The sequence below is a fragment of the Phoxinus phoxinus genome, assembly GCF_949152265.1.
Source record: "Phoxinus phoxinus genome assembly, chromosome: 13".
Classification (NCBI taxonomy): domain Eukaryota; kingdom Metazoa; phylum Chordata; class Actinopteri; order Cypriniformes; family Leuciscidae; genus Phoxinus; species Phoxinus phoxinus.
In genome coordinates this window covers 19,591,950-19,618,078 of record NC_136888.1, presented here as the reverse complement: position 1 = coordinate 19,618,078, position 26,129 = coordinate 19,591,950, and the positions used below count along the sequence as shown (strand labels likewise).

At 35.9% G+C, this 26,129-nt stretch overlaps 2 protein-coding genes across 2 annotated transcripts; both read right to left on the bottom strand.

Annotated features, from left to right (window-relative positions):
• Positions 1-12: 12 nt before the first annotated feature.
• Positions 13-15,327, bottom strand: slc18a2 (solute carrier family 18 member 2). Its single transcript, XM_079633800.1, is given in 17 exon segments — positions 13-142; positions 2,422-2,555; positions 2,668-2,787; positions 3,623-3,686; positions 4,150-4,154; positions 4,157-4,200; positions 5,625-5,703; positions 7,209-7,304; positions 7,821-7,881; positions 10,442-10,485; positions 10,670-10,759; positions 11,513-11,605; positions 12,181-12,264; positions 12,434-12,492; positions 13,031-13,367; positions 14,585-14,756; positions 15,025-15,327. Coding segments are annotated over 16 exon segments (1,548 nt in total). The 5' UTR covers positions 14,718-14,756; positions 15,025-15,327; the 3' UTR covers positions 13-37.
• A 1,026-nt stretch (positions 15,328-16,353) lies between these two features.
• kcnk18 (potassium channel, subfamily K, member 18) lies at positions 16,354-21,480 on the bottom strand. The gene is made up of 3 exons (XM_079632165.1): positions 21,064-21,480; positions 20,690-20,809; positions 16,354-17,491 (listed from the first exon to the last, which is right to left on the bottom strand). The coding sequence occupies exons 1-3, from the start codon at positions 21,284-21,286 to the stop codon at positions 16,659-16,661; spliced, it is 1,176 nt and encodes a 391-aa protein (XP_079488291.1). The 5' UTR covers positions 21,287-21,480; the 3' UTR covers positions 16,354-16,658.
• Positions 21,481-26,129: the final 4,649 nt, after the last annotated feature.

Genomic DNA, 26,129 nt, shown 5'->3' with positions numbered 1-26,129 from the left:
GTGACATACATGGCTGAGGGCTTTGAACTGATGAGGCCTATTCAGGGCTCTCAGGATCAAAATCGTCGCCCATTTGGTAGCTGGAGCCCTGGGTGGAGTAGGAACGGGTCTTCATTGAGCAGTTAGAGTCCATTAGAATGGCCTGAAAAAGACAGATATAAGAAACATCACCCTTACAGCCTAGTATCTAGAGTGATCTTACTCTACATACAAGCAAAGCAAATATACTGTGGGTTTACATAGACTTACTCGGCATATATGAATTTACACAAGCATTATATATGCAGCCGGAGACAATGTATCACACACTCGAATGTTGATTATAGATTTGTGTGCACAAAAGACCAGAAACAACATGCATAAAGTTTTTAGAGCTTCATTCTGAAATCACTTTTATGCTTTTTATAATGCTAATAATCCAACGTACACCTTTTTTAAGGGATTTTATGGTACTAAATTATATTTATGCAGTAGTTATAATTCATTTATTTACTTTTCGAGCATAGACCTAAAAATGAACTTTCCAACGTAAACTGTCATAAATCTGAAGGAAAAAAAAGTTGTAAACATTTCGATAAAAAAAGTTGTGTTTATTGTTATGAACACAAAAATACTATTTCCAATTTTTATATGACATATTTATTTTACATAACATGTTCTACTCTAAAACGGAGGAAATCAAAGCCATTAATCTAAACAAAATAATCTGCTCCAAATTTAAGGTTATTATCTAAAAAAATTAGCTTTCAGTAAGATTTAGTTTGAGTGCAGTACCAAACGCTTCCACTAGATGAAATGCGTTTCCCATTCATTTCCAAAGCAGTCATTTTTTTACCGTGAGGAGTACAAGCGTGTCTATTTTTTTCAGGACCATTTAACATTTTCGAATCATGTCATTATCTTTTTGTGTTCACATAGCAAGTGACAAAACCTTTTCCAAGATTCGTACCATTCCGATGAAGTAAAAAACGTAAACTAAATTAACGTAACGTAACGTAAATTTTGCCAAAGAGCACCAGAGGGTTAAAATGTTAATGTAGCTATTTATTTGTCAATTTGAAAAATAGTAAAGTATTTAACAACATAAACATAACATTACTGTCTCAATCAACGACACTATTATTTAATAATACCCGATACAACCACTTGTGCATGACATCATCAATTGTGGGTGGGGCTCGTCTCATTCGCAACATGCCCCTGATAGTGAGCGATGGTGGGTTTATTGCACTGTGATTGAATGAAGCTTTGATGTGCGTAAGCACAGAGGCGTACAGATCTGGCTTGTGTGTCTGTGTGTGTGTGTGTGTGTGCATGTTAGTGCTCTTCAGGAGCAGTGTAGTGCTCCTCTTGAGAGAGAAAGACCATGATGCTTGGCTTTGATCACGCAGCATTTGAGGGCAAACGCACGAGTCTGTTCGGATCAGCATCACTCTTTGATCTTAGCTTAAGGGCAGTTTTTATTTGTATCTATTATGTAACATAATTTCCTGTTGCAGTCATATTCTATCAGGTCAGTGACTTGAAGTTAGGGATGAAATCAAAAGGAAAGCATATGTGAATGCCAGATAGAGAGTGAAATTATGGTTATTATTTGGAATAATAATATTATTTTGGAATAAATCTAATGATAACAATGAAGAGAATATCAGAGATTATTTGAGAAAACCCAAATAAACCATATAAAAGATTGCACTTGCTTGTACTTGTTTTCATACGATACATTATTTACAGTTAATGATTTATTATATAAGCTGACACTGAAACAGTTGGACTGTATTCACCAGAATCCACTAATAAATGCAGTATAATGTTTGTTTTAGCTTAGAAAGCCACCAAAACTGCCCATGTGTTAAAGGCAACATGGATGCTTTTCTACTTGAATGCATTGTCCTGGACTTTTTGTAAATTATTCATTAGTGCACGGTAATGTTTGTCTTTGTAATATTTAAACTAAATATAATAACTTGCTCTTCCTATGAATTACTACTTTTTGAGTATGTTGGCTATTTAAACATTGTATTAACAAACATGCATTAATTGTGGCTCCATTCTGTAACAACCATCATCTAATAAATTCCCTTTAGATAGAATTCAGTCCCTACAGTTTTTTTCTCATTGAATATCCTGTTTCACTTTGAAATATGTTACATTTTGGGAGTAAATGGGTTTTTAAAATGTACTCGACAATATGGAAACGGAAAGTAAGCATATCAGCTATAGCACTGCTTAAATATTTGCACTCTAAAAAATGCTGGGTTGTTTTAACCAAACTTTGGGTCAAATATGGGCAAACCCAGCCGTTGGGTTAAATTTTTACATTACATTTTTAACCCAACATTTTTTAGAGTGTGGGTTTAAAAGTGAGTAGATGAATGAATGTAATGTTGAATTGATGAATGACATGTAGTGGGGTCTGACCATCTTTTCCTCATTGGCAGGAGGATTTCGCAGGAAGTAACAGAGAGGAGCAAATAGGATGTCTATAACACCAATGATGGTCATGAGCCAGGGGAAGCCGATGCTCCGCGCAATCGCTCCGCCCGCGGATGGACCTACACAACAGACACGGGTGTTAGATTCCAAGTTGAAATTAAAATGAAAACTAATGAAATCCTTTATGATGGATTGAACATAATTCAAATTAATTTTCATTTGGTTTATTACCTAAAGCGAACCCCATGCAGAAGGCAACATCAGCAATGGCGTAGACACTACCGTACACAGACACGTGCCTCAGATCTACTAGGTAACCCATGATAGGCATCATCGAAGAGTCCACCATACCTGCAGACAACAAGATATAGACTATTTCTTACAATGGGTCTGATACTTCTATTTGGCATTTTCTGAGTAAAATACCAATTTTCATAACAAAATTATTCAGTATTATCAGCATAACCATTTTTGAATCTCGGCTTTTCAATGTAGTTTAAATTTGATATTTGATATTTTAATTAAAGTAAAAACTTTAATTTAAGGAGAAACACCACTAAGTATATTAACACAGTTCAATAATAGAAAGAATGTTACGCCCACTTGGAGGGCAAAACCAGGCTTTTCCTCATTTACCCAACAGTCATTTTTACCAGGTTTGTACTTAGTATTCATCATCAAAAATCTGTATATTGAATTTGGTCTTTTAATATCACTGTCTTACTGCATTAATACTATGTACAGGCAAGCAGATGAACCCAGAGTATAATCACAACCCAGTTTGTCATTAAGCGTTTTTCCATAGAAAACCATTATAAAGAAAACATTCAACCATTTAGCTAATTGCACTCATATTCTAGGCTCATCTGCTCACAAGTTGTTTATAGAATGCATTATAAATAAGGTGTATACTGAATTTGATCTTTTAATATCACTGTTGTAGTTAATTTTTCACATTAAGTGTTTTAGATTGTCACGCTGCATATGGATCACAACAAGTGCCCAAAACTTGCATTTTGTCCACATATTTGTATAATTATTCTTTTGAGAAGTGATCTAAATATTCGTGGCTTGAAACAGATGGAAAATTGACAGGCCTGTGCTGCTGTTTTATGAATGTTTTGCCCTCCAGGTCTCATTGCCCGTCACGTGAATGAAAACTATGAATACTTGTTTTAAGACTCACCTATTGCGAATCCAACTCCAAAGTTAGGCACAATGAGTCCGTATATGTCTTTTGCAAAAGGCACCTGTGAGGCAATTAGAAGAGCTCAATACAGGGCGTACCGCATATTTCTTTAATGTATTATTATGTGAACACACCAAATACAGTAAAACATTATGTAGAGCATCAGAACAGGGTTTCTATCCTTTTTTTTTTTACCCTGATATTTTTTCCCATAAGCCAAACTCCAAATGTGTACTTGACTCTTATCTGAACTTGTTTTCCAGACTAATCTGATAACATCTATAAGAGAACAGACTGTCTTCCTGCTAAGCAGGATGTGTCCAGGGCAAAAAAAGTCAAAGCTCTAATTTCAAAATAAACCTTCTTTCAGCCGTCAACAAAGCTAGTGGGCAACAAAATATTTTAGGCCTCTGTAATCCACAACACTGGTAAAAAATACAGATAGGGAGTTGAAATATTCATAAGTGTTGTGTGTTCTCTGAGAAAAGTTAATCTTCACATGGATTTAGTCTAGAAGAACTTACGCAGAGATACTGACTCCAACCAGCAGCATCCCTATAAGTGAGCACAGCCATCTAAAGAGAGAGAGAGAGAGAGAGAGAGAGAGAGAGAGAGAGAGAGAGAGAGAGAGAGAGAGAGAGAGAGAGAGAGAGAGAGAGAGAGAGAGAGAGAGAGAGAGAGAGAGAGAGAGAGAGAGAGAGAGAGAGAGAGAGAGAGAGAGAGAGAGAGAGAGAGAGAGAGAGAGAGAGAGAGAGAGAGAGAGAGAGAGAGAGAGAGAGAGAGAGAGAGAGAGAGAGAGAGAGTTTATGGCTTTATGGCTGATGGAAGTTATCAAAGCAGTTTATATAAAAATGATATACACCAACATTCGATAAACACACATATTAATAAATATATAGGCCTATGTTAATAAATATATATGTAAATATAAAAAATATATATGAAATATATTTTAAATGTGACAAAAGATTTCTGTTTCAAATAAATGCTGTTCTCCTGAACATTATATTAATCAAAGCATTTTGAAAAAATGTATCTCGTCTCCACATAAATATAAAGCAGCACAGCTATTTTCAACATTAATAACTATTTCTTGTGTAACCAATCAGCATATTATTGTAGAATGTTTTCTGAAGGATCATGTGACACTAAAGACTAAATTTACACTAAAGAATAAATTAAATTTTTAGTATTTATTTAAATAGAAAACAATAATTTTTAAATTGCAATAATCTTTCTCAATATTACTGTTTTAACAGAATTTTTGATCAAATAAATGAATAACAATTATTTCAAAACCATTAACTAAATCGGTAACAGTTTACAATAATGTTCATTAATGTATTATGAACTAACAATGAGCAATACATTTGTTGCAGTATTTATCCATATTTGTTAATAAAAATCCAGCTGTTCATTGTTTGTTCATGTCATTCATAGAGACAGTGTATTAACTAATGTTAACAAATACGTTTGATTTTAATAATGTATTAGTAAATGTTGAAAATAACATTAACTAAGATTAATAAATGCTGTAGAAGTATTGTTCATTCGTTCATGTTAACGGTAGTTAACAAATGCACCTTATTGTATAGTGTTACCAATAAAGCTTACTTGAAAATACATTTCTATATATATATATATATATATACATTTTTTTATATATTTTTTTAGCAAGAAATATTTATGGCCAATAACTTTTTGAATTCAGTCGCCATTGCAGGTGTGACAGTTAATTTGGGACCCTGCAGACAAGACACATTATGATAATGGTAAACATGTATACACCTCTTATAAGTTCTAATGGTTCATAATAAGCACAGTGCATACAATAAATAAACTAACAGTATGCTGAGACTGATGCTTAAAAACACAAATACAAAACCTGGTGACAGAAACTCATTTAGAGCTGTTTCAAAACAGAGGAAGCTGATAGCAGAGCGGTGGAAGATAAGGAAAGAGAAGTAGGGGAAAAAACACATTAATTTCCCTCTCCTACCTCCCCATTTTGTGAGCCAAAACGGCAAAGATGTTGGTCCCTATTAGATATGAGATGCTGGCTGGCACGAATGCAACCCCTAAAAGGAGAGAGGAGAGAGAGAGAGAGAGGGGAGAGCTCAGATAAGACCACACATTATCAGTTTGATCTCAAAGCTGCTGTTCGTCTCACAGACGCTGTTATGAAGCTGCTTCTCTCATTCTCCCGCTCCTTCTCTTTCATTAGCTTTCTTGCTTTTCCTTTGCCTGCCAATGACACCTCAATATCCTGCCAGACCAAAGACACTCCCTTGCCAGCCCTCTGCTTTCCTTTCTCTCTTTCTCTTTATTATCTGTCAAATCTTCGTAAACAGCAGGAAAACCATGGAGAAACCATGGAGAAACCCCGGAGACGCTAACTGTTGAAATTGTATTTTACAGTCTGGAGTGTGAAGGGTTCTATAAGGGGAACAAGAGTTTACTGATTTTAGTACTTTTTTACTAACACTTTCCAGTAAGGTTTCATTAGTTAACATTAGTTAACTGCATTAGATAACATGAACTAAGAATGAACAATACTTCTACAGCATTTATTAATCATTTACTAATACATTATTCAAATTCAAAGTCGTATCGGTTAACGTTAGTTAACGCACTGTGAACAAACACGAACATTGTTAACTAATATTAACAAAGGATAATAAATGCTGTACAACTATACTGTATGGATCATTGTTAGTTTATGTTAGTTAATGCAGCAATGTTAACAATTGAGACCTTAATGTAAAGTGTTACCAGGTTGTTGTTGTTTTTTACACAAATTCTGGAAGTCTGTGGAAAGAATTCGCGAGTTTTTAGATAATGTCTGGCGGATAATCCTTTCACTCACAAAGCTGGAGAGATTCTTAAACAATTTAATTTTCTTAATACTTAATATTAGCAAATATGTAAATCTCACTATAAGAAAGTGGTGTCATAAATAAAGTAATAAATTAATAAATAAAAAATGTGCAATAAGAAAATAATTTTGCATATTTGCAACATTATTGTAATGAAAAAAAATATAAACATTTCACCCTAAAATTCTCATTACCACAATGAGACTTTAATTCCCATAAAAACAATAATTAAAATTTGCATTAATAAAGTTCAGTAAAATAAATACTAATATGATGTTTACCTACAACTGTACTTTGGAAATATATGTTAATTTACAATTATATAACATTATTTTTTGCATTATAGCAGCGGAACACCATTAATTAATTATAAATATATATTTTTTTTATATAAATTAACAATGTAATTAAAATATAAAATATAATCAAAATAAAATATATTTTTCTGTTTTTGTAATTTTTTCTAAATAACGACTTGGACATTTTTCTTGATATTCACTTTCCTTAGCTTGTGCCCTGCTAACTTAACATCAATATACTATACATAAAACATACTTTGGCTTTACTTGCTGTTGCTCTCTCTTTGTCCATCTTTCATTGTAAATTATGACCTATTTTCCATCTTGCCAAAAGTGACCATTTCTTTGGAAGGACAGGAATTGAAGAAATGTGTGAGTGTGTACATTAACAGAGGTAGATTCTCCAACCTAGCTGCCATTTCCTAGGACACATCGTCTCCATCATCCAGATGGGCAGAGCCGGCTCCAGCATAGCAATGGCCATGTTAGCAAAACAAATGGAACCTGAAAAAGAAAATGAGGAGGGTAAGTGGATTCATCCTCTGAAGAATCCTCTCTTTCTGTCCCCCCTCCGTCAGAGCCCATTCTTGTCCTTTCTCAGATATAATAAACAGCATCATCTTGCCCCTGCACTCAGGCCACTGTAATTGGAGAAGAGGGGAGGCAGAGACAAACACAGATGTGTTTCCTGACCACTTCACTCTCTCTCTCTCTCTCACACACACACACACACACACACACACACACACACACACACACACACACACACACACACACACACGACACTTTCTTATCCTTCTCTCACAGAAAGATGACCCTCTTTATTGTGTCACAACCCCCCTAAAGCACAACCAGTGTCACACATGCGGTCAATAATTGACTAAATCTTTCTTTACATGTTTCCAAAAACATACATTCTTAACAAAAACATTCAACTTTGGACATATAATATGAATGCATTTTTTTTACAATATTCCTAACAGTAGGAATTAACCGTTTATTTGTGTTTACTGGCCTGACCTGCTGCGATGAGGATGTATGGATCCTTCATGAGGGTAAATAGTGCAGTTCCTTTTTGGTTCTGAAAAAAAAAAAAAAAAAAAAACAACAACATATTTTCATTAAAAAACTGTTTTTGAATGTTACAAAGACATTTCCTTGAACATCAATGTTCCGATGGAAAACACCCATAGGGGAAAACAAATAGAGTCAACGTCAAACGTTCTGGTTTACATAGTCACCCATTTATTTCTATGGGGAAAATCAAAAGAAATGTTCCATAGATTTTTGCTATCATGTTTCTAAATTGCAGAATACCACACAAGACTTCCTACAATGTTTTTTTAATTAAAGCCAAATATGTTGTTTTAACATGCTTACTTTCTTTATTAATTTATTAGTATATTTATAATTTATTTATTTGGGGTTGATCTCATTCCATTAACTATCCATGCCTAAGGTCAGGCACTTTTTTTAAATAAAGGGATGTACTTCCATGCATATAATGTCATTCGAGAAATATCACCCTATTCACCACAGCGGTCCCAATGGAAATTGGCTACTTGAGATCACACAAAACAATATATATAATTTCCTATACGCAGCCTGTTCCCTTTATGACATCTCTAAGCGATTAGTGAAAAGATCACAGACAACTTAGTGAGTGACAAAATATACCAGCCTTAACTGTCCATATTGATGTGGGAATTGTGGCATCTCTAGTGCAAAAGCCTAGGCTACATTTTCTGAAGGGAGTGAAAGATTTCAGAAATAACTGTTTTGTCAAAAGAAAAACAAAGCTTATCAGTTAGACTTTTTTTTCTTCTAACATGCGATTAAAAGATGACGTGTATAATTATCTTCAATGTTAAAATAGCTTCTTTCATCAGAGCATAATTCATAGAGACAACGAGTAAACTATTTGCAGGTTGATTTGAAACATTGCTTTGTTTAAGCATCCTAACAGCGACACTGGTTAAACCATTGGCATGAATTTGGCGGCGGGCGTTACTGTTTGTTTGTTCAACCAATGGCAGATGGGCACCATTAGGCAATCTATTTGAAAACAATCAGTCATTATGATGTTAGTGACACACTTCAGCTTTAAATGTGACAATATATTTAGGATATTTATCATAACAGTGATTTGGAAGAAATGTCTGTAGTGACTTTTCCGGAGCAGTCACCAGGCAACGACTGAGAAGTACTCCCCTCATTAAATCAGCACTTCTTTACTCCACTTCAGTGCACATACTGCTCCTCTGTGGACATGTCATCCCACTCAAAACACCCTGTCACATTCAGTTGCACTGCCCTGCGAATGGTCTCATTAATGATCACAGGCCCCAAACAATTAGTTGTCAGTCACTACTATTCTTCCCCATAATCCTGTTGGGTATTGACACTCGAGGGGGGCTACTGGTTTAAGGATCTGTCTTATCTATTACATGTCCAAGCGTTATTGATTTGATTGATTATTTGAGATGACAGGTCCATCACCTTCTGTCCATAATTGTGCTATGATGACAAAAGCAACTGACCTTTTAACAAATGTCACTCAGATGTTTTGAAAATATAAACATTATGTCACATAATTGACCATGTGAGAGCTTTTCTTTGTCAGTGTATATTAAATTAGCCTGCAGAACCCGCAGAAGGACATTTGCACCCTAATATTTTTGTTCTTTTCCAGAGCAAAATGTGTAGGTTCACTTGACTTGATTACTTTTTTACATCCCTAAATTCAACTATTGCTGAAAAACAATGGGTTACATTCTTCATTCCTCATTAATGATAGATTACAAAAAAAAAAACAGATCACCCAAAGAAAAATAGCTACACAAACACACACACACTTCCTGTAGGGGCACTTGGGGTCTCCGTAGTAACTGATACCCATCAACACCACTGATCAAAGTCAGACATGCTTTGATTGGATCAGCCACTCCATTGTACAATTCCCATTACTGTGACGCAAACCAAGCCACACATACACATTACTCCTAATACACCGACCCTATACACACATTGCTATCAACATGCAGTACAATCTACACAGACATACACTGTAATCCATATAATCCATGATATTGAGGTTTAAAAATACCCAGCGTGAGAGACCCAAACTCCCCTTGCAAATCATTCTAGTCCTGTTACTGATAAGACTAGAGCAATCACAGTACGAAATGCACATTATCCCCAAAGCTTCTCCCATGTTGTGCCCACAAGAGGAATACAATGTAAAGATTCAGTGGGCATATTGTTGAGGTTACATTTCCCCATTAAGGTTATTATAAACATTAGCACTTATAAAACTGAGCCCAAGTCATGATTAAATAATAGGCTGTGGTGATCTATTGCTAAGTCATAGTAAGTCTCTTGCTCTGGATATTAGCACAATAAAAGACATTTTGAATCCCAAAATATCAATGTAGATAGTGTTTTAACAGTGGAGTTTTAAATACAAGTATTGACACCTAAACGCACATTCTTAATTTTCTCTCCCACAAATCCTTCCAAATGCAGAGCCTGACCTTTAGGTGATTGTTTACCTAATACAGTACATCACTGCGTAACCCTCAAAAACTAGTGTTGAAAAACAGATGGTTAGATCAGATCAGGAAAGAAGGTACTGTACTCACCTCTGGTTCAACTTTCGAAGGTTGAAGCACAAATAGCTGCAGAGCTGCTCATGAAAATGAGGGGGAAACGCACACGTCAGATATGAAGCAAATATTGTTGAGCATCAGAAACTCTGTTACAATGAGTTTCTATCACCAGCATTTAATTCCACATGTGTATTACAATAACATGAATGTTTGCGACTGATTCCCATTGTTTTGTAATGTTGGAGAGATTGATTCACTCACCTCCATCAAGCACCGCCAGCACTGCCAGGATAAGGAAAGGAGCCGTCTTACCGACAAACTCATACATGACACTGCCAAACGGAGGGCCAACTACACAACATACACACATATACAGTATATATTAGTCAAGATTAATGGCTCACAGACTGCAAGCACTGCACTTCAAACTTAGAATCTTTACTTTGAAAACTTTGACGTTGCCAGTATGCTTTGAATGATCAGATGCCACAAATCCAATACTTATTGCTCTGCAGAACAGGTTACATAATCAAGGTTAGAAAACCACAGTAATAAAAAAAAAAAAGTGTTCTGCAGGAACACACACATTTTGAGTCTGAACTATCTGGACGAATATAGTTTTATAGGTTTTTTAAATGATTTGTGCTCCATTTTTTCTGTTGCACTTCACTTGATTATGGTACAGTATATGCGCACTTTAATGACGACAAACAAATTTAAACACAGTTTTGCTCTTATCCAGTGGATCAAATACATTTTTAGTGCGTTACTTGCCATTATGAATAAAACAATGATCTATCAAGGATTAAACATCCTGTAACAGTGGTTAAAGCATGACACCATTAACAGGAAGTACCAGGTTCAGGCCCCACTCAGGGCATTTATTCTGACCACTGCTCCTTTAAACTGCTCCTCCACTTAAAATGAACTCCCAATTTTTAACTCAGATGCACTTAATGCATAACCCCAAACGTAACATCTCTCTTTTTTTCTCTGTATGTGCTCAAAGGAGTAAGATTAGAATTAGGACTATATCACAATCTCCAGTGGTACCTGTGCAAACCAAGTATTGCAGAATATGGATCCTAAACATACAGTACACACCCAAAACTCCCATGGCTAGTCCTCCCAGAGCAATTCCTATAGCATTTCCTCTTTCCTCGTCATCTGTGTAAACGCTTGCCAGCATCCCCATACCTGCATAACGACACAGAAAAAGTTACAGAGGGTAAAGGTCAGCCATAAAGGGCAAAATGTCCTGTAGCTTACTTCAAGAGAGATGGAAAATTAAAGAGATTATATCAACAAAAAACATTCATGATGTATATTTGTGCAATAAAATATTTTTTTTATTTTCTGGCAGTAAATGCTCATTTTGGGTGTAAGTTTTGAGTTCTGTCTTCAGACTTTTTTAAAAGATTGAGGCAAAATTGATTCCTCACGATGTCATTTCATAAAATAAAATAAACTCAATAAAATATGATCCGTACAATAAAATAACTAATCAGGAGTCAAAAGAGTCGGTTGTAGAGTAATCTAGATCCAAGGCTGTACACATCTTTCAATGGAAGCGGGGTCCATTGTACACCGGCACCTGAACACCATTAACATTAAAAGTGGCTTTATGCATGCAGAGTTCTGAGAACATCAAAGTCAAATGCAATTTAGTGCACTCAGGTTTACAAATTGTGCCCTAAATAAGGTATCATAAGACATTACATTGTAGCTTTTGACATCATCCTTTTGAAATCCAATTGCACAGAATCTGTTACCTGCCACAGAAGAACAGGAAGAGCCGACACCTTGTAGAGATCTGGCCAAAAACAGCAACATATAGCTCGAGGAAAACGCAAACACTTCACACAGAGTAAAACACAGACAGAAGAAAGAGGAAAAGAAGATTTAGTATAGAAATATGACACACCGGATTTATATAAATATATGGCATCTTCTCCGCCCTTTTCATAAAGACACTTAGATGTGAGATTGATGTTAAAAACAACACTAGAAATTGTATGTACTCACTGAGGGTAGAAAGAAACATGATACAGAAACCAGCAAACATTGGGATCTGGTATCCTATTCTGCAATGACAGATAAGAAATGACATTTTAAGACATAAAAAAAAAAATTTGACCACAAACATTGAACTTGAAGTGAAGCTGTGTTACATATTGCAGTGCTGGCATCTCTCATAAGTAAAATTAAAATGCAATTATATTCTTATTATAAATAATGTTTTTGCCTCTGCTTCACATCTTTTGAGTTCATTTAACACTTTGTGTATCACTGATAGTGTTGCACATTGCCACAAAATATTACGGCTGACTGATCCCTGGAGTTTGCAAAGCTCTGTGGGATCTGTTCATTGCAGCGGATGCTGAATTAAACTGGACTGGCCAAATCTGAGCATGTGGAGGGGTGACAGGGCATGCACGAGTGATCACACAACTGCTGGTCGCTGAACAGCGGCAGAAAAAAAATTGCACTGCAATATTCGCTTTACTTACACTCCATTTAAACTCACTGCACACACAAATATCATGCAATCTCATGCTCCTTTTGAAAGAAATGCTATTTGCTGTACTTTCAAAGTTAAATGTGTGTTTTGCCATAACACACCTGTTAGTTAGGGGCCCTATGAAGGGGTTAGTGATTAGCTGTACTGTTGCTTTAGAGGCAAACAACAGACCCACTCTCACATTCTCGTTCAGAAGCTGGTCATTTGCTTTGGGGCAGTCTGACCCATTTTGAAGGGGAGTCCCAAAAGTAGGGGCCGGGGTCATTGGGCCAGCATTGCTCATCTGCGGGGTGAAGCCTGTCTGGCGTGTGGTGTTATCGTACAAAGACACAATGCTCTGGAAGGTGCCAGATGGGGGAAGAGGGGACATGGAGTTATTCTGGACCACCTGAGCGGCCTCGTCATCCACGGTGTACAGGTAGCTTGGAATAATAGGCACTACAGAGAGAAAAGATAATAGATAATAATAACCATAAGACATTACCGATTTGTTTAAACATGGTCTTAAATTATATACCCTATAACTAATCCAACTTTGTTGTACTATTAAAAACATAATATTCAGGAAATTACTAATCAGTTTTAGACAGCTTGAAACGATGTTTACCAACGATAACCTACCATTTGCCTGAAAAAGTGAAGTGCAACGATTTATCTAGCTGTGTTAGACCACATTTGACCTTTCAGATGGGTCCGTTAAATGTTTTTGACATTATCCTGTGTAAATAAATAACCCACAGGGACACGGTGTGCGATAACGCTCGAAAGACTCTTCATTCAACACTTGTCCCAAAGAGCGACAGGTTCAGTTTTCGCCTGGTTCCATCTGTATGTACACAAACATCATATTCAACGTTCCGGTTTCTTGGCTCGCGGACGTGAGAACAAACACAGACAGTTTAGCGCGCGTCACTGTCACATTTAATGAGAGCGCGCGCGCGGATGGAGCACTGGCAGCGCTCGAGGACATGATACCTTAATTCAGATCAACTGCTGCCACTGATGCAGCCGACAATTTACACTTTACAAGGGGAAACAAACGTTTAGTAGAGATAAACGCATTTTATGTTCTATCATTAGCGTATTAGCAGATTTATCATTTTACTTTTGATGCACTTTTTCGAGCGAATAAAGTTTTTGAAATAATTGAAATCAAACAATTCATTTAAAATAGTCCTACTGCAAAATGAATTATTAAAGAAAAAATATATATTTATTTGAGAAGACCCACCCTAATTTAGATAAATAACTGATAGTTTTAATGGCTTTATTTTATTTCTATCCACTGCGAATTATGAGTTGGTTTATTTTGACAAAAAAGAAAAGAAAAACAGACGTGCAGTAGCCTAGGCTATAACAAATTTGTATACGTTTGAGTTTCGTTTGAATTCGCAATTTTACAATGTACAATTTTATAATAACAATGCAGTAGCCTATATATCAAATTAAATAGTAGGCTAAGGCACGTGAATAGCCTTTTATTAATAGCCAGATATTTTTTTATTCATTGTGTCAGTAGACTAATAGCCTAAGTCTATGTGATCATATATTTGATCACAAAAAGCAGCGTTTGCCCGGAGTGGTCCCAGAGGGATGTTCACTGCATCAAATGTGTGCCTTCACATGTAACAGGTGTGAACAACAGTAGCACTTACCGACCACCGTCAACAGCATGTTGTCCAACAGCAAAGCAATGAAAACGATGAACAGAATCAGCCTCCGAGACTGCCTTTCTTCTCTTAGCCATGTTAATAAACTAAAATCTCTAAGAGCATCAAATAATCCCATTTTTATTAAATCCAATTGCCAGAGAGCGAGCCAGAGATCCTGCAACAGCAAGAAAACGACAGTCAAAAATCATCAAAACGTAGAAAATAGGCAGTTTAGTGATACTGTGAAGATGTAACTTCAGGGATGATTCCTAATATGAGAGAAATATGGCAAATATCGAAGTAAAAATAAAACACGTTAAATCCTCTGAAGCTTTCTAAAAAATAAATAAACTACCAACAATATTGTTTTCTTTCTTTGTCGTGCTTTTTCTAAGTCTAAATATTGTAATGAATAATACATTCAGTATGGTTTTAATTCTTACCTTATAAGCACATTTGCATTGAGCTTTGCAGTCAGATCCCGGGTGAAAGGCACGCTGGATGGATGCGTTAGTTGCTCGACTGCTGTTTGACGTCACGCTGTTTCACAGAGAACTCAAATGGGGTGTGCTGCTGTGCGACGGACGAATAAACCGTCACACAAAAAGAAGAAAGGCGGGAGCACTTTATTTAGCCTATTATAACTTCTACTTAATTTCATATCAACATAGCCTATGAAATCTTTTGAAAGTTCTACTGTTCTTTATACAAGTGGCGCTCACCGCATCTGGACGTCATGGGTTGAGCTTGACCAGCACCCCTGTGTGAACTGATGGGTAGACAGAGTTAGGCTGGGGTTAGGGTGTGGTTGGACCTTCTCGCTCCACCTAATACGCCAAATTACATCCAGAGAGTATAGGACCGCAAGGCTATGTTCATATTAATATGAGGCAAAAAGTCCCCATGGTCGTACAACATGTGCGTTAAGATTGCGAATCGCGATGCTGTTGTTTTAGCCAGCTTGACTGGCGTTAGGAAGTTATTTGCAGAGGGAAAATTCCGACCAGTTTAACATTGTTTAACATTAGAATCGGCCGGGAATCAATTTGTTTCCACGCATTTGGGTGAAATTAGCAGCCATCAGCCAATTCTCTTCTTTCAACAGTTTTACAACAGCGTCATCTTGTGGCGTAGGATGATATGGGATGTTTTACATTTGCATTTGAAAGATGTTTTTATTTCATTTATCTTACAGAGGAAATGTGTATTTTCTATGATCATATGTGTTGATAGGACACATGATTGCTCAGACTAGCAATACCATAAGTTAAATTCCTAAGGAATGCATAAACTGATAAAATGTGTACCTTGAATGCAATGCAAGTCATTTTGGATAAAAGCATCTGGCAAATGCATACATGTAAATGTGTTTCTTCTTGCTAATAAATCCTTTGACTTTGGTGCAGTTAGCACCATCTGAGGAAAATCACATCCTTTATTATGCTTCAAGAGAGCTAGCTAGGCCTATTTTTGCGAACAGGAATAGCAACTCATCAAATGGCACAGAAAGATGAATTTATTCATTTGGTTTCAATGTGACTGATCAGTGGATATGATTAAATTTCACAGGCAATGTATTACATATGCTAAATCATTCATTTACTAGATTTTGTATTAGTAAATTAATTAATTAGAGAGAGGTGATGCATTGATCAGAGGTGAAACATTACTTATTATTTGGCATTAAATAACAAACACTGGACTATACCATCATATTTTTGTCAGATATATTATGAATAGCCATATAGGGTTATAAATGTCAGGAATAAATGGATTTGATAAGTGACTTACAAGTGCATTTCTGATAAGTTACATATCTAAATAAAAAATAAACAAATGTCTCATGCAATTTGTGACACTTAGAGGTCAGTCTCATCTTTTGGCTCAAACAGTAAACAGGAGTGCATTCATCATTTCTTCTATACTTGCTCATCACAGTTTTATACTGCAGCACGACTGTGGTCAATTCCCCTTCAACCCACTATATCAAACTGGCAGAGAAAGACATTACCATTTTGTACAGAGAGTGGTTATGCTTTCCTGTAGTCATTAGCAAAGCCACAGAAACCCACTGGCTTCAGTTACTGTTTAGGTCTTTGTGTATTCCTATCTTGCCCATACTAAGAAACTTTATGCATCGCCTGTAACAGTTAATAATTTGCGATTGGCCGAGTTTGAAGGCCATACTCATGATGGCCATGCCCATGATAATGAACAAAAAGGTAACCATGAGGTACTTTGGGTGTTTAGGCACAATATCACCAAAGCCAATGGTGGTCAAGGTGATGAAGGTAAAGTAAAAGGCATCAAAGTGGTCCATCTCTTTCTCCCAGCATCTCAAAATTTGACTGCAGACCACCATGTATGCGAACACCACCATCAAGATGACCAGCAGAGGGACGTTAAAGCGATCCATCTTCTCTCCGATGCCGGTGAATAACTTGGAGCAGTTTATTGGGGAATCCATACGGTCAAGGTCTGGGCATGAGAATGATTTTGTCATAGAGTTCTTGACCCTGAAGCTCTCCTTAACAATAATGCGGTCAAATGTCTCTTTGTTGTTACGTCGCTGTAAGGATGTGCGTCTGATGGAAGAATGGGTTCTTATCATCTTCTGAATGTTCATAGTCTCATGCACCACAACATGGTTGAACATATAGGTGGTGTCAGTATCAGCACCTTGCACTTGTTGGGGAGGTGATGACTTTTCATGCCTTTGAAGGCTCCATGAGCGATGCGCCATACATCGGCTGAAGAACAGGCTGAGGCGAGTGTACGCTTTAGAGAGGAAAACAGCTAAGAAATCGCCCACATCTGAGATGACCAGCAGCATGAGAGGGATGCCCACCATCGCATACAGGATACAAGCCACCTTCCCTTCCTGGGTCACTGGATACATTCGTCCATAACCTGTTATACAAGAAAACAGAGCAGGACTGAGAGTTAGACATTTTCCATAATTTCACTCATTAGACAACACGTTTCAGTGCTGCCACCTGCTGAAGGTCTTTATCAGTGCATGAGTTATGCAAATGCAATTGCAATGCAAATACTGTATAAGTTTAAGCAAAGGAACAGCTATGTACATACAACAACACAAATAATAGTAATATTATATTCTTAAGTACATTATTATTATCACTATTATTGATAACAATATAATTGATGTTATTATTATCGATAATATTAATGGGGTGGTTGAATATTATTTCACTTTTCTAACTTTAGTTAGTGTGTAATGTTGCTGTTTGAACATAAGCAACATCTGCAAAATTACAACGCTCAAAGTTCAAAGCAAAGGGAGATATTTTATAATTGCTTTTTAAGCAACAAACAGCTGGCAGGGACTACATGACATTCCTCCCGGGTTAGTGACATCACTAACCCTACAATTTACATAAACCCGCCCCCAGGAAGGAACTCTATTTATAGATTATCAAGACAGAATATGCTAATCAATGACTACACTCTTAGAAGAAAAGGTTCTATAGGCGCTTCATATTTGGAACCCCTAAAAGGTTCTATACAGAACCCAAGAAAGGGTTCTTTCTTGTCATTATAGAACCTTTTTAGCATAAAAGGTTTTTTGGTGTTGAGTAAAGAACCCTATGGTTCTATATAGAACCCCAATGAACCCTTTTTTTCTAAGAGTGTAGAACCTTTTAGGGGTTCCAAATACGAAGCGCCTATAGAACCTTTTAATGTTCTATATAGAACATTTTCTTCTAAGGTAGAAGATAACTATACATAAATACATAAATTCACCAACTAACCATTCAGAAATGTTGTCTACATGTTGTCACTTCTTCTTGAATCTCTCCATCTTTCTGACTTAGGTTTGAACATAAAGGCTAAAAGTTTTTGACATTTTCAGTGCATGTCTGTGTGAGGTAAAAGGACACAAGCTGTTGAAGCTCCGCCCTCTGTGCCGGAAGCAGCAGCTCGTTTGCATTTAAAGGAACAGGCAAGGTGCGTTTTTGCTCTCCCTCAAAAAGTGACAACTTTAACATGCTTTATAAAATATCTGTGGGGTATTTTGAGCTAAAACCTCACATACACACTCTGGGGACATCTAAGACTTATTTTACATCTTGTGAAAAGGGCATTATACCTCCCCTTTAACTTATTATTATTGTTGTTATAATTAATTTTACATTTTGTACATAATTTTAATTAGTAATTATTTTAATTATTAGATTATTCATTACATTATTATTATTTAAATAATGTGATGGCCTAAAAAGAGGTTATCATTAGATATGGCAATAAATTAGTTAAGATTTGAATGAGTTATTTTTAGTATGTTACATGATTGTGAAGTATTTTTCAATGAAAAAAAAGTAAACTACTGTTGTTTAAGTTCCCCATTCTGCATGCAGTCACATAAATCCCTCTTCAAAGCTCTCCCTCAGACAAACAGTGTGTGCACCTCTTCAACAAAATTACACTATTTGGAAACCATGTTCAATAACCATGCACGGTTTGCTGTCCCTTTTTGTCCAAGTATCGAAGCCAAATATTTAAACAATTCAAACCAATTGAAAATATTAAGTTGTTCAACCTGGAAAAGCAATTGCAAAGACAAATAGGTCTTATTGTTGCAGTTGCAGTTGACATCATCGCCACCCTTTTTCATCAGAACAAGTGTCAGAGCTGATGTACAAAAAGAGAAAGAGAAATGAACCCATCAGCTGCTTCAAAAAAAAAACAATATTCATTAAAGCTGCTGAGATAACCAACGATACGCCCTTCCTAGATAACATAATGGATAACCACAGGAACAGACTGCTGTGTTTGGCACTTTTGCATAATGCTTTTCTGTAAGATGTCCTGCAAGATAGAAGTTTACATTCAATTAATATCTGAGCTGTGGTTAGCTGATTTACAATTAGGGATGAAAGGGAGAGAGATTTCTTCCACAGTCCTGAGTTTAACAACAAAAATGTGCCACTGATAGATACATTTAAAAAAGGTGCTGTTTTCCATGTGATTCTGTATAATAAATCATGATTTTACATAATGGTTTATTGGAAATGGTTTCACTTGTTTTGGAATAGCCTGTAAATCATTTGTGCGTAATGCAGGACTCTGTCATCTGTATTGCTTGAAAAGTGACTGAAACTTGTGTTTCCCATCTGGTCACAATATTTTGCTTATTAGGTACTGTATTAGATAGGACAATGTAGATGATAAACTGTAGTATGTACTTGTTGATAAACTGTTCTCTTCATTTTGTCCTCAATAACATGCATCCTATGAACATGACTCTTACTGTACGATGGCTACATGTCATCCCTTCATTTAATAACTTCATGACAATTTAAAACTGAATTATATATCAAAATTTTGTGTTTAAAATTCAATCCATAACGGGAGTGTGAGATCTCGTCTGGCAGTCTAAGTGTATAATGGCAGAGGACCATAAATAACCTTATACAAAAACCTAATGTGTGATCTACATCCTTTATGGTTTTTGTCCATTGCATGAACACTGCACCACACGCAAAATATCTTTTTAGTGTCTTAGACCCTCCAACATAGGGGTCTCATCCAATTTACAGTGTCAAATTTACAATCAATGATTTGAATGGATATAGAAACACATTTCTTAATGAAAAGAGTAAAAAGTAAAGCGTAATCCTTAACACATGCTGTAACAATAATTTCAAATAATCCCACACTGTAAATTGCTTCCTTGCATTTTTAAGTATAATCAAATTGGATATTTAAGTCATTTCAGCTGAAAAATGTGTTCAATATAGTAGCTAAAATTAATGAGTTAAAGCAATGTAAAAACATTTGTTGTCATAACTTATTGATCATATAATTTTGTCACAGTGTATTCTGCTGTTATTCGGCATATAATTCATTTAGGAAAATAATTTTCTTTCCTGGCAACATCTGTTTTTTCTGTCTTATCATGGTTAGGTTGGTTACTGTGGGCAACAGAGCATGTTGTGTGTGCTGGAAAGAGATACAGCCAAAGGTCAGAACTTCTCATGCAAATAACAAACTTAACTCAATGACAATTTTATACAAACATACAGACTTAAAAGATATCGGAAAACTTAACAAACTTTGTGAAGTCACAGAAAAATAACTACTCACCTAAAGTAGTGAGCACTGTACAGCAGAAGAAAAGAGAAGTATAGAAGTCCCATTTCTGCGTCTTGTCATCATTGAATTTATTCAATATATTTCTTATCGACTCTTCCCGTGTTGAGGTGTCTAATTCATAAAATGAAATGAAACGAGAAAAGAAATTCATCTTGAACTTAAAATAATACCTTAAAGTGAATAGGCTAACTTATTTAAAAAAGTAATAGCCTGGCCTATGTAAATATTTACATTGCAAGTGTGTATTATTCACATTTGATAATATCATCAAAATACACATATAAAAACTATACAGCCTAGGCTACATATAGGCTGACATATGTTAAAAATATATAATATCTAGGCTTATAAGCTCAAGGAAAGACCTGAGTGATTCTGCACTGTCTCCAACACTTTTCGCACCAGTGCATCGATCTGTTCCGAGTCATTGGAAGTCCTCTTCTCAATCAGTTGAAAGATATGCGCTCCTAAACCCGCATATAAAATGAGGGATAGAATGAGGAAAACGTGAGGGAAAAAACGCCAAAACTGTCTCGCGCATCTCCCTTTTGAGTCTGACTTTCGTCCCTCTTCCACCTCCACGGACATGTCTCTCAGTCAGTCAGAGACGCGGTAGCTATCGCTGAGCCTGAGATGAATCTCTTCTCATGGCAGTGTGCTGAGGAGCAGTATGTCTCCACCCCGCTGCAGAAAGAAACCACAAATCTAAACTGCTTGTTCAACCGTATGTTTAATAGCTCAAACAATGACCTCACCGCTGTATGCTCACAAACATTCCTCGTTCAACTTTTTTTAACCGTGATAGCCTCACAATGCAGATTTCACAAGAGCCAACAAGCATGGGCTATTTCTGCTTGGAGGAGCAATGGGAGCGACAGGTGGGGATGGGGGAAATTTTAGCCTGGATGCCAGGGCTCCACGAAACTTTTTTTTTGTCCACAAGAACATGTGGACACATTGTTTTGGGGTTAACACAGTTATGAAGTGATGTGTAAATCTATATTTTCGTCTTGAAAATGACAGTAAGCTACTACCTGTGTTTTGGGAAATTGCTCACTGTAAACAACGCTAACCAAAGCAACAACTTTTACTATTAAACATTGTGCATATGTACATTGGTTTGAGATAAATATTGGCTTTAGGCAATCATTTAATGAATGAATTAATTGCCACTCATAGCTATATTCAATATGGAAAAAATAAATAAATTTGTTGGCTTATAAAAATATTAAAATGCTTGTCATCATTAGCTGTATGGTAGTGACCAGTACAGTTTTTTCTCTCTCAGTGTCTTAGCATTAGGTGTGGCCTTTTACATTATTTTGACATGTCTGAATTATTTATGACCATGCTGCCATGCACTTAATATGCACTTGACTCATGCATCTTCAGTGTTTCGCCTAGCTGGGTCGAAAACTTCACCGGATAATAAAGATGCACTTGATGGGTCACTTATAGCTAATTAACCCGCATAACTCTTGAGGGGAAGTGCCATAATTCAGCATAGGCTACAAGACTACACACATCATGGACACCTCTGCTCTCACTTTCACTTCACATCAAACTGAATCTTAAAATAAAAGCAGTGTAGCAGAAGACCACAGAACCCATATAAAGAAAACCATGCTTCTGTATATCTTTGTATACTTGGCTTTGGAAGCCTTCAGAAGTTTTGAAAGCTCCTTTGTCTGGTTAATGTTCTAATTGAGTAAATATTTATGCAGAAAGCCATGTGTTTGCCACCTACAGATTCCAGATCAGCTTCTGGACAAATGCCTGCCTTGTATCAATGGCTCAGGCTGGTTTTGGTGGCGTAATGGTGTGGGGGATATTTTCTTTGCCACAGCTAAAAGCTTGTGTTTCTGACAATGTCTATATCCCTTTATGACCACAGTGTGTACACATCTTGTGATGGCTACTTCCAGCAGGATAACGCGCCGTCACACAACTCAAACTGGTTTCTTGAACATGATAATTAATTTGCGGTACTCACTGTAAATTGCTTCCACAGTCGCCAGATCTCAATCCAATAGAGCACCGATGGTGGAACGGGAGATTTGCATCAGAGATGTGCAGGTGCAGCCGACAAATCTGAAGCATGATGCCATCATGTCAATATGGACCAAAATCTCTGAGGAATGTTTCCAGCACCTTTTTGAATCATACCACGAAGAATTAAGGCAGTTCTTTTCGGCAAAAGGGGTACTATCACTAGCAAGTTGTACCTGATAAAGTGGCCGGTGAGTGTATATAGGCCTTTCAGATATGTGGCATTGCTGTAAGTTGCAATAAATACAGAAATAAAGCATGTTTAACCAAACATTTCTTTCATTTGAACACTATCTATCAGACAAATAATTATTACATTTTATTCAATATTATGAAACATCATCTAATGCTAAATGAGTATTTTCACATACTGTTGAATTTGTCTACATTTGGTTGGTACACTAAAGTAAACATGAAGTAGGCCTATGGAATATTATTTCAAACACAAGAACGTTTTTTTTATAAATATGAGAAATCACAATTATGAGACAAAAAGTTCTTAGATAAATTCATAATAAAACATGATCGTCAAAATGAGATAAAAAGTTAAAGGTAGGGTAGGTAGGATTTATATAAAAACTTTTTACCAAATTTGATTAAACTTTCTATATATATCAATGCATAATTAAAATGTAAGTACTCTGATAAAAAGAGTATAAAAATCGAGTGACTCTAGACCGTTTAATCTTCATTAAACACAGCTCATTATTTCCATTCGGGACGAATCACAGGATTGGCTTGCGCGACTGTCACTCGACGTCGCCATGACTACCGCCGTTATTACTGGCTCTGCCCACGTGCGCGCAGTCGCGCACCCGTTTTTAGGTGGGACTGAATGGAATTAATGAGCTGTGTTTAATGAAGATTAAACGGTCTAGAGTCACTCGATTTTTATACTCTTTTTATCAGAGTACTTACATTTTAATTATGCATTGGTATATAAAGACAGTTTAAACAAATTTGAATAAAAGTTTTTTTTAGACAATTCTGACCTACCCTACCTTTAATTATGACAAAGTGTAAAAATTATGACTTTCATATCATAATTTCGACCTTTTAAGGTAATAATTAACTTTTTACAATGATTTAAACTTTTTATCGATGATATTAATGTCAAAATGATAACTTTAATCTCATAATTTTGACTTTTTAAAGTCATAATTAACTTTTTATAATGATTTTAACTTTTTATCTCATTCCTCAAAGATCTTTAATAAGAAATCATAAATTACATAAAAAAGCAGAATTATAAAATAAAGAGTTAAAAATTATTTTGTTTTCTTATAGCATAAATGGTTTCCATATGAAGGCAACTGAAACCCTTACATGCAAATGCATTTTCAAAGCAAAACAAGTACTGAGAAAGCTCACCAATGATTAGCTACATACAATGTCCTGTGTTTATGCCAGCAATGTTCTTTTAGTTTACACTGTTGATTTCTTTGCCTGCTTTGTTAATAGTAAGTATGTCGATTTCTGCAAGTCAGTCCTTCAAATCTCCTTGTTTTACCAGAAGAGTGATATAATTTATCATGCATCTGGACTAATGTTGTTACGTTGAATAAAATTAAACAGCATAAGAAATGGGACTGACCAAGGCATGGTTTAATCTGCTTCTGATGGCTTTTACCATCTTAACACATCTGATAAAACGTATAGAATAAAATGATTTCATATTATCAGTTTATCTTGCAAATGTAATTTTATTAACTTGCATCGCATTATTTTGTCAACTTGCATTTTCTCAAACAGTATTTTTATATGAGGACAAACAGTTCACATAGGATTACTTATGAAATTTCACAGGTGTTGTTTTTAAGAACGCAAAATTGAAATTCCATTTTTTAATACAATGAGGCTGTCACAACTTCCACAGGCATATTAGAGTGCTAGACTGCTCCAAACACCCCTCTATGGAAGAACAATATGACTGCAAGATAACCAGGTGACAAAATAAAGCATCATTAACCCTCAGTTTCACAGACATGGCTCAATATAGTCCCAGACTATGCATGTTTTAACTGAAAGCAACTTAAAATATGGCACTACCATTGCTTATCACCACCAGTAACGTTTTTTTTTTTACCAGGGCATGTTTATTAAAGCTACTTAAATGTCCTAATCTAAGCCCTGTCTATGAAACCTTTTTTTTTTTTTTTTAAAGTCAGTGTCATGCTAGCATTTAAAATAAGAGCTGATGCTTGTAGGAAGATGATGGAAAATGAATGAAATTTAGACAATACAGAATATTAAATGTTTTATTCAATATCTGCTCCACTCCTGGTCTCAAATTAAGAGATTGTTTAGCACAAATAACCTGGCTTACATTAGACAAAGTAATTTGACAATGCTGGATTTATGATTGACAATGAAAAAGAAACAAAACCACAACAAAAACAACATGCATTTAGAGTCATCATATCACACGGTTCATTTCTCAAGTCATTCTTGGCAGTGTAACAAAGCAAATTAATGGTTGAACAATCTGAACTTCACAAATTCTGGATTAAATAAACACTTCATTATTTAGAATTTTAAATCTTTTATAAGCCAACACTGGTTTGAATGACTTTTCTATGGTAAAAACTAAACAAAAACCAATTAAACGGCATACTGAAGCCATCCATTTCAACATGGTACATGCACTTTGGCCACATGTCACACATTCACAGGTCCTATCCCACTGTCAGTTTCATATAAAAGACAGAGCATAAAACCATCATCAATCCGGCTGTTACTTGAGGGAATAATAAAATAGTGTTTTATCCTGCAGGGTTATTAACGTGCAGGACGCTGAAGTGCAGTGTTAAGAAGAACTGCGTGGCTGGGCATCATTTTAAAGTGCTTCTGAATTTCCTTCCAGTTCTAAACTGAGGATTGTATTGTACATTCAAAGACTTAAGTCCTTTCACGGGGCCGTCTCACCTATCATTCAGTCTACCTCTCACAAATACTTGGGCGTACCATCAGTTTCTATTTGGTTCTTGCTCCAAAACATTTACAACACTTCTGGCTTTTTAGTGAGAGACTTGATGATCCTCCCTTTGGCTAGATAGAGGAAGCACATTTTAAGCAAACTCACTCCTTCTGTTACCAACAAACCACTTATATGGTTGAAACCACACAAATAGGATAGGTGACAGATGAGCGTGTTATGTTGTACAGTGTACAACAAAAATATACGTTATTTAAATGTACATTACCCCATCTACACACACTTACATCATTACTTTCATGTGTAATATTGTAAACATCCAGTCTGTAGGAGTGAATCTTTTCTGTAAAAGAAGACAATCTGACTTTCCTTAATATTGGGATGGTTTCCAAAGCCTAGCAGTGATTCTCGAATTATTATTATTATTTTTTCAAATCAGAGACTGAG